The 9,403-nt window shown below is 45.1% G+C and overlaps 1 protein-coding gene across 1 annotated transcript in view; it reads right to left on the reverse strand.

Moving 5' to 3' along the window:
* TRABD2B (TraB domain containing 2B) overlaps positions 1-6,820 on the reverse strand; it is a 347,449-nt gene extending 340,629 nt beyond the window's left edge. The window contains exon 1 of the mRNA XM_068242431.1: positions 5,846-6,820. Within this exon, the coding sequence (XP_068098532.1) occupies positions 5,846-5,959 (114 nt within the window). The 5' untranslated portion in view covers positions 5,960-6,820. The remainder of the gene's footprint in view (positions 1-5,845) is intronic.
* Between the last annotated feature and the right edge of the window lie 2,583 nt (positions 6,821-9,403).

Below are 9,403 nucleotides of genomic sequence, written 5' to 3' on the forward strand. Positions count from 1 at the left end.
CAGATACTTATCTTAATACAGCTTTAAAATTCCTAAGCTTTGACAGTGTTGAAATGCCTTTTATGTTACATACTTTCCCCAAACAAGATTGTTTTACAGTAGGTACATTAGAGGAGTCGGAGTCCAGGAGCTGATGGTATCATACACTGAAGATTTCTGTACTGACTCCACAGCCCTGCTACACATAGCGTACAATTCTCACACTACACATAACACACAACATTTACACTACACATAGCATACAATATTCACATTACACATAGCATACAATAATAACACTACATGCAGTATACAACATTCCCACTAAACAAAGCATCCAACACTCACACTACATCGGTCAAGGCTCACTGGATAAGTAGGTTGCTTGGCATGTGCAAAAGGTGTGAAAACCATGCAACTGGAACTAATGAGGAACAACTCAACACTTTTTTTTTTCTAAAAATGGTAGTTAACCACTTCAGCCTTCAGTCGTTTTCACTTTATGCATCCGAGCAATTTTCACCTCCCATTCATTAGCCTACAACTTTATCACTACTTATCACAATGAACTGATCTATATCTTGTTTTTTCCGCCACCAATTAGGCTTTCTTTGGGGGGTACATTTTGCTAAGAGCCACTTTACTGTAAATGCATTTTAACAGGAAGAATAAGAAAAAAACGGAAAAAATTCATTATTTCTCAGTTTTCAGCCATTATAGTTTTAAAATAAGACATGCCTCCATAATTAAAACTCACGTATTGTATTTGCCCATACGTCCCGGTTATCACACCATTAAAATGATGTCCCTATCACAATGTATGGCGAAAATATTTTATTTGGAAATAAAGGTGCATTTTTTCCGTTTTGCATCTATCACTATTTACAAGTTTAAAATAAAAAAAAAATAGAAATATTTCATCTTTACATTGATATTTAAAAAGTTAGGTAAATATTTACATAATTTTTTTTATTGTAATGTTTTTTGTTTTTTTTTTGTATTAAACATTTTATTTGGGTATTTTTGGGAGGGTGGGATGTAAACCATAGTTTTATAATGTAAATGTGTCTTGAGTTTTATTTTTTTCACTTTTAGTTGTAGTTTTACATTTTGGCCACAAGATGGCGGCCATGAGTTTGTTTACATGACGTCACTCTAAGCGTAACATACGCTTAGAGCGACGCAGGGGGGACGTTACAGCCAGAAAAAGCGAAGCTTCCGAGAGAAGCTGTCGCTTTTTCTGCGGGGGAGAGGAATCAGTGATCGGGCACCATAGCCCGATTCACTGATGGCTAACGAACCGCGTCCGGGAGCGCGCGGACGCGCACATGGCCTCCTGGGCGTAGCTAGTACGTCCAGGAGGCCAAAGTAGTTAAGGTGGGTACACACATCAGATAAAAGTCTTTGGAAAATGAAATGTCTGTTAAACAAGGTGTGTATGAGATCTGCAGATATCATAGACTATGAATGCAATTTGCAGGAACGGATCTTTTGCAGGAACTGATCTTTTGCAGATACTGATCTGTTGCACGTGTACCATCTTTGTGTAGAGAATCTTGCAAAGATTTTTATCTGATGGGGAGTTCAGCTCAATAGAATAGACTGTGCAGGTATGGATCTCATACTACATGGAAGGGGGTAAAATTGGTCTGTGATCTTGCCTTTTCTAAAGACTTTTATCTGATGTGTGTACCCACCTTTAGATACATTTGCTCCAATGTGTTATGTGTCACAAAAATCTGAGGGCAATATAGAAAATAGTTTCTTTTCAGTCCTTTAACAAAGACTCATATCATAGACACACACAGAAATCTAGACAATTACCATACTATATATTTGTTTATGTACATCCACACAGTATATATTATACGGCCTAACTGGCCTTTAAAAAGCGCGTACACACGGCAGATTTTTTTAAACTACGGTTTGTCAGACCCAACGCGGGACAGTCGTTCTGACCACAGTTTGCCTGTGAGTACAGGCTGCCGTCAGGCTGATAAGGCTGGTTTTTGACTGATCCGCCGAGCTATTACTATTCCCCTTCTACATATCTGAAAGGGATGATCTAAAACATATATCAAAATATACAACTTGCCAATACATTATATATTACATTATTTCGTATTACTATATCTTATTTAGAGATAAACATCCAAAACTGTTTTGGCAGAGGTTGCACCCTCCCAATGCCTGCAGGTGAATTTGGGATCAAAAAGCACCTTTTAACTGCATTTATCAACCTCTGGAAGGTTAATGTAGGTCCCTCCAAAATTCGCCCTGGATTATGGTAGAGAGATTAGACTGGCCATGCATGCGTTGATTCTGTCAACACGAACACTTTGATTAAGGCTGGGAGCACACTAGGCAGTGCAGTTCAGTGAACCATGCATTTTCTGCACTGTGCCTCTGTAATTTTTTGGTGCGCTTTGTGTACAATTGCGTTTGTGCGTGCGTTTGAGTTTTTTAATACTTTCTCCCTATCAATGGAGCAAAAGACAATTCATTTTTAAAACGCATTCCTCTACGTCTCCATTGAGATACATTACGTGCATTTTACATGCATTTTCGCAAATCATGCAGCAAGTTGTGCATTTTCAACAGTTTAATTGTTTTCTAGCGATTAGATTTTAGCTGAAATCTTCTTTAGATCAAGTAGACAGGTGGACAAATCAATCAATACTTCTCAATTGATTTCTTGATCAGGGAGTAAATGATTGATTGTCCTATCTATCATGCTCTTATCAACCTCCATATGTGAAACATCATGCCTGGTACACACCATGCAATTATCCAATGACAGGAAATTTTCCTCCGATCTGATGGAAAAATTGCATTGTATGTACCATGCATTAGACTATAGCTATGACAAGGACATTAGATTGAAAGCTCTTTGTATAGTTAGGGAAATCACTTAATAATCACTTAATGTAGTGGCTGGATAGTGTAATGATTAAGGGCTCTGCCTCTGACACGGGAGACCTGGGTTCAAATCTCGGCTCTGCCTGTTCAGTAAGCCAGCACCTATTTCAGTAAGGAGTTTCTTGGGCAAGTCTCCCTAACACTGCTACTGCCTACTGAGTGCGCTCTAGTGGCTGCCTCGCAAGCGCTTTGAGTCCGACAGGAGAAAGGCGCTATACAAATACTGCAATTATTACTGCAATTATTAATAAGCACGGTGGCGCAGTGGTTAGAAAGCTTGCCTTGCAGCGCTGGGTCCCCGGTAAAATCCCAGCCAGGGCACTATCTACACAGAGTTTGTATGGTCTATCCGTGTCTGCGTGGGTTTCCTCCATGGAACTCCAGTTTCCTCTCACATCGCAAAAAACATACAGATAAGCTAATTGGCTTCTCCATAAATTGGCCCTAGACTACGATACATACACTACACGATATAGACATATGACTATGGCAGGAATTAGATTGTGAGCCCCTCTGAGGGACAGATAAGTGACAAGACAATATACTCTGTACAGCGCTGCGGAAGATGTGGGCGCTATATAAATACTAAATAATAACTAGCTGAAATCAAAGAACAATAGCCAACATATTAAGTATACGTAAAGCACTACAAAAATTCAGTGCTTTACAATGGTGGGCACACACCATGCAATTTAATCAGATCTAGAAAAAGATCAAATCGGGCAAAAAATTGTACAGCCCACTGGGTGCCACCGACCCATTACAGTTCGAAATCGACGTCTTTCGTGACTGTAAGCAGATTGGACACGCTGGAAAATGTTGTCTGTTTTACTTGCTATATTAATCGAAATACTGGCTATCGTTCCCGGTGTTGTCCTTTTCATTGATATCCAGTCTGAAAAACAATCAGAAATCCAATCGGAATTTGGAAAAATCCCATACATGTGCAGGCTAGCTTTCTTTTATGGCCGATCAATATCAGATCTGAATATCGATCAGATCACTTGCTCAGATAGAATCAGAAGTATAAATTGCATAGCGTGTACCCAGATTTAGAGCATAATAATGATAATAAACAGGAATGCCAAAAATACACACACAGCAGGAGTGACTTTTTTGTAAACTGTAATGAACGGGTTGTGTACCAAAGGGCATGCAAAAAACACCTGCACACAACTGCGTAAGCCTTTGCGAATGCACACATATTTTAGAATGTGTTTGCAATGTTTACGGCATGCAGGAAGCTTATTGCAAAAAAAAAAAAAAAAGTGACAAACTGCAGAAAGTAGCGACAGAGTGACTCGATACAAAACAAGAGGGTCAGCTGGAAGCTGTTATACAGCAGGTGATCCTCAGAGCTGAGAAGCGCAGATATCTACGGAGAGACGGAGTCACGTAACTGACAAGCCTGTTCCCTCAGGCTCAGCAGAAAAGAGTCCTTGGAAATAATTTGTTACATAGAAGAAAAAAAAACTTAAAGGACAACTGAAGTGAGAATATGAAAGCTGCCATATTTATTTCGTTTTTAACAATACCAGTTGCCTGGCAGCCCTGCTGATCTATTTGGCTGCAGTAGTGTCTGAATCACACCAGAAACAAGCATGTGGATAATCTTGTCAGATCTAACAATAATGTCAGAAACACCTGATCTGCTGCATGCTTGTTCAGGGTCTATGGCTAAAAGTATTAAGCCTGGTACACATCCATCAATTTTGATTGGCCAATCACTGACCAATTTTGCCACCTCCATGTAATTTGAGGGCCAGCAGATATCGAATACTATGAACAGAATATCCAGTAAACTCTCTTACTACATCAAAGTGGTAAAATTGGTCAGTGGTTGACCAATAGTAATTGAAAGTGTGTACCAGTTTTGAGAGGCAAAGAATTTACCAGGACAGCCAGGAAACTGGTATTGCTTAGAAGGAAATAAATACGGCAGCCTCCGTATCCCTCTCTTTTCAGTTGTCCTTTAAGTCAGCCATACATTATACAATATTTTTTCCCAATTAGGCATTTGAACCGTTAAAAACTTCTAATTGGGCAAAAAAATTGTTGTTAAAGGTTCCCAATAACTGTACGATAGTTTTCTCAGATGTAATCCGAATTGTACAGAAATCCACGCAGCATGCGGAGAAAAGTGACAAAAAACGATCCAATACTCGATTGGAATACAGGATTTTGTCAATCTGAATGTTTTATGATTGTATCTGAAATAAGGAAATACCCTAATTAACCTATTTACGGGAATAATTGATAATTATCTTCAGGATACTTACGATCTCACAGATATGATCAAATGATCGCATATTGTACCTTTAATGGGCACCTTAACAATAGCACCACGATCATCCTGCGATCAATAACATTATGTGATTGGTAATGACGTTTCTTGGCTGTCAGGCGCAATGTCAAACGATTGTAATGTCAAATTCATGTAGATCGGTGGTGCGATTGTACAATGTATGGCTCGCTTTAGATGTTGTGAAAGTCAGTTTTATTGGCTAACCAAAAACAAAGTTTCAGAACATAAAGTTACAGCCTTACAGGGAACCACATTCCTTCTTCAGGTCTATACATACACCTGAAAATATGTCTGAAGAAGGATGCTAATGCCTAAAGGTTTGTGTTACAGAACTTTTCAATTTTTTTTTATTAAAAAAGTTAAGTTATTAAAACTTTCTTTTTCCTTCCTTGGCTAACACCACAGCAAAACTTTTGCTGAAAATGAGTCTAAATTGTTGCAACTGTGAAAGCACCATATAGAAAATAATAATAGTAATCGACAAACTAAAATGAATAATAATAATAATCTACATATACAAATGAATAATACTAATAACTAGACCCTACATATAGTAATAGATACAGCATATAGAGCAGACATGCAGACAGTGGGTAGCAGTTCCCCCCATAGAGGTGACAGGTAAGTGGGGTTGGCACTCACCGTCTTGGGCAGCCCGCACTGCCCGGTGTCCATAGGCAGCCGCCTGCATAGCACCCCCTCCAGCAGTGCCACGCACAGTGCCAGGCAGAGCAGCCAGGTGCTGCTGCCCCACATGTTGCCCCCAGTACAGTGACAAGATCAGGGCTTCCCTCTCTGCAGGCTGTGGGAATGAGTTGGCTCCTTCATGCTGCTGGGAGTCAGAGTCAGGCTGGCAGTGCCCCCGGGGTGGCAGCAGGAAGGTGGAGGGTGGCAGCAGGGTGCTGGGAGGTGGAGGGTGGCAGCAGGGTGCTGGGAGGTGAAGATTGGCAGCAGGGTGCTGGGCAGTCAGTCAGGCTGGCAGAGCCTCCTGGCTGGCAGTAGGGAGGTAGAGGGTGACAGCAGGGTGCTGGGGGGTGGAGAGTGGCAGCAGGGTTCTGGGAGTCAATCAGGCTGGCAGAGCCCCCGGGTTGACAGCAGGGTGCTGGGGGGTGGCAGCAGTAGGCTGGGGGTCAGAGTCAGACTGGCAGTGTCCCTAGGGTGGCAGCAGGGAGGTGGAGGGTAGCAGCAGGGTGCTGGAAGATGGAGGATGGCAGCAGGGTGCTGGGAGGTGAAGAGTGGCAGCAGGGTGCTGGGAGTCAGAGTCAGGCTGGCAGAGCCCCCTGGGTGGCAGCAGGGTCTCGGGAGGTGGAGAGTGGCAGCAGGGTGCTGGGAGTCAGAGTCAGGGTGGCAGAGCCCCCTGGGTGGCAGCAGGGTGGTGGGAGGGAGAGGGTTTCAGCAGGGTGCTGGGAGTCAGAGTCAGGCTGGCAGAGCCCCCTGGGTGGCAGCAGGGTGGTGGGAGGGAGAGGGTTTCAGCAGGGTGCTGGGAGTCAGAGTCAGGCTGGCAGAGCCCCCTGGGTGGCAGCAGGGTGCTGGGAGGTAGAGGGTTTCAGCAGGGTCCCGGGAGGTGCTGGGCAGTCAGCGGTAGAGGCTGCTGCTGCTGCTCCGCATGTCAGTATCGCGCTCTGGAACAGCTGGGAAGACAGAACTTCTACTTTCTTTAGCGAGAGTCCCGTCCTGAACTCCGGAGTCCCCGCCCCCTGGAGGAGGCAACCCTCCTGCGGCCAGACCCTCCTCCTCCCTGCCCGGGACACTGGAGGGCTCTGCACGCCCCTCACCGGCTTCTCCGAGCCTTCAAAGCGATAGACTCCGCTGCATTGTTACTCCTCGCTATAGGACAGAGCCTGCAGCTGCTGGTGCATCAGGCCAACTCTCTGTCAAATGAAGCGATCTATGCACTTTTCATCAACTACACATCGAACTTTTTTTTTTTCAATTTACAGTTAAAGGGATCAGAATCATTTTATTTCGCCAAGTACAACAGGGGTTGTACCCGGAATTATTTTTGGCACATACAGGGTCGGTGATGGTACAGCAAAAACGCAAGCAGTAATGTACATTACATTTAGTAGTGAGTACACAGTGCATGGAACCAGGGGCGTAGCAATAGGGGTTGCAGAGGTTGCGACCGCATCGGGGCCCTTGGACCAGAGGGGCCCCGAAAGGCCCTCCCTCAACTACATTATTAGCTCTCTGTTGGTCCTGTGCTCATAATAATCACTTCTATAGATACTTTGTAGTAATCATTAACACACTGTTCCCCATCCCCTTCTTGCACCTCTGACACTGTAGTTGCCATTGGCAGATTTTGGTGCGCCGTATCAATTGTTATGTATAGAGTGCTTGGGGGGCCCCAATGTCAAACTTGCATCGGGGCCCACAGCTCCTTAGCTACGCCACTGCATGGAACATAAACTTAGTTACATAGTTACATAGTGGAAGGTCCCGAGGAGACATCCAGTGCCATGTGAGTGGAGCGCTACCTTCTCTACCTTTAAAGGACACCTCCGAGGTGAAAAAAAAAACCGAGATCTACTTACCTGGGGCTTCTTCCAGCCCCTGGCAGCCGATCTGTCCCTTGCTGCAGCTCCGATGTCCCGGGAACCCCTCCGTTGGAGATGCCAACCTCGCCAGGTCGGAACCTTCTGCGCACAGCCGCGCCACTCACGATCGCGTTCATGTGGCTTGGAGTGTTTTGTGCAGGTGCAGTACTTCCGCGACCACTCAGAACAATCCAGGCCACATGAGTGCGAGCAACGCAGCCGCAAGCTCGTGCAGGTGTAGAAGATCCAGACCTGGCGAGGTTGGCATTTCCAACGGACGGGATCCCGGGTATCCTTTAACTTTTCACCTCGGAGGTATCCTTTAACACGGAAGCCGACCTGGCGAGGTCGGCTTCTTCACCGCTGGACGCCGGGAGGGAGAGGAGCTGCGCCGAGAGCACCGATCGACTGCCAGGAGCTGGAAGAAGCCCCAGGTGAGTGCAGTTTTTTTTTTTTTTTTTTTTTTGCAGTGCGGATCTTCCCTTTAAAGGAAACCTGAGACAAATCAGAAGAAAGTATCAATACTTACCTGGGGTTTCCTCCAGACCTCTTCAGGCTGTGGGCTCCCTCACTGTCCTTTCGTGGTCATTCCGATCCACAGCTGGCCATTCCAGTATATTTCTTCAGTCGCGCATGCACGGCCCACATGCGGCCGGGCCGCGTATGCATGACAAAGCACAACTGAAGAAATATAACGGGTTGGCCAGCGGTGGATCAGAACGTGCCGCACTCTGTTGCACATGCCTGGCCATGCCCGCACCCCCGCCATGCTCCTGAAACTGGGAGTGTTCCGCGCCTGTGCAGTAGTACTAAGCAGGTGCAGAACGCTCTGAGCTGTGGGAGTGTGATGGGGCGAGGATATGGCCCTGCTTGCACAACAGAGTGTGACCAAAGAAATATACCAGGCTGGGCAGCGGTGAATCAGAACGCCCCACGCTCTGTCTTACATGCGCGGCCACGTGCACCCCCGTTGTGCTCCCGTACTCGAAGGAGGGCTTTTTGGCGCCGCCGCTGCATGCCACGGCTATAGCAGTAATTTTATAATGCATACCCCGGCACGGGTAATTCAGGGATCCGGCAATTACTTCACGCTCTGAGTTGTGACGACTCAGAGGGTGTATAGTATTTAACACAAACGCCTTCCTCCCCACCCGAATTTGTGCGCAGGAGGGTAAGCCGTCATTCGGCTCATCTTGCGCCAAACTGCCATGTACCTGGGAGTGTTTTGCGCCTGTGCAGTAGTGCTAAGCAGGCGCAAGATGCTCTCAGCTACGCATGCGGCCGGGCACATGCAACAGAGCGCGACTAAAGAAATATAGCGGAAAACCCGGCGGTGGATTGGAGCAGCCCACGCTCTGTCGCCAATTGAGGCTAGGTTCACATATAGCATAGCGTGAAAAGGTGCGTTCTATGCAGGTGCGTTCTGCGTGCATTTTAATGCGTTTGTGGTTTGAATATACATGCTTTTTTTATGCGTTTTTTAAATTTACATTTATGCAAATCACTAGGAAAACAGCATGAAGTGGAAACCCAGCATAAAAAAAAGTATTTTTATGATAAAACACATATAAAAATGCATGAAAAACGCATACGATTGCGTTCCCATTGACTTTCATTATGTGCGTTTTGACAGCCATCCTGCATATTATGCAACAAAATC

The sequence above is a fragment of the Hyperolius riggenbachi genome, chromosome 6 (genome assembly GCF_040937935.1).
Source record: "Hyperolius riggenbachi isolate aHypRig1 chromosome 6, aHypRig1.pri, whole genome shotgun sequence".
NCBI lineage: Eukaryota > Metazoa > Chordata > Amphibia > Anura > Hyperoliidae > Hyperolius > Hyperolius riggenbachi.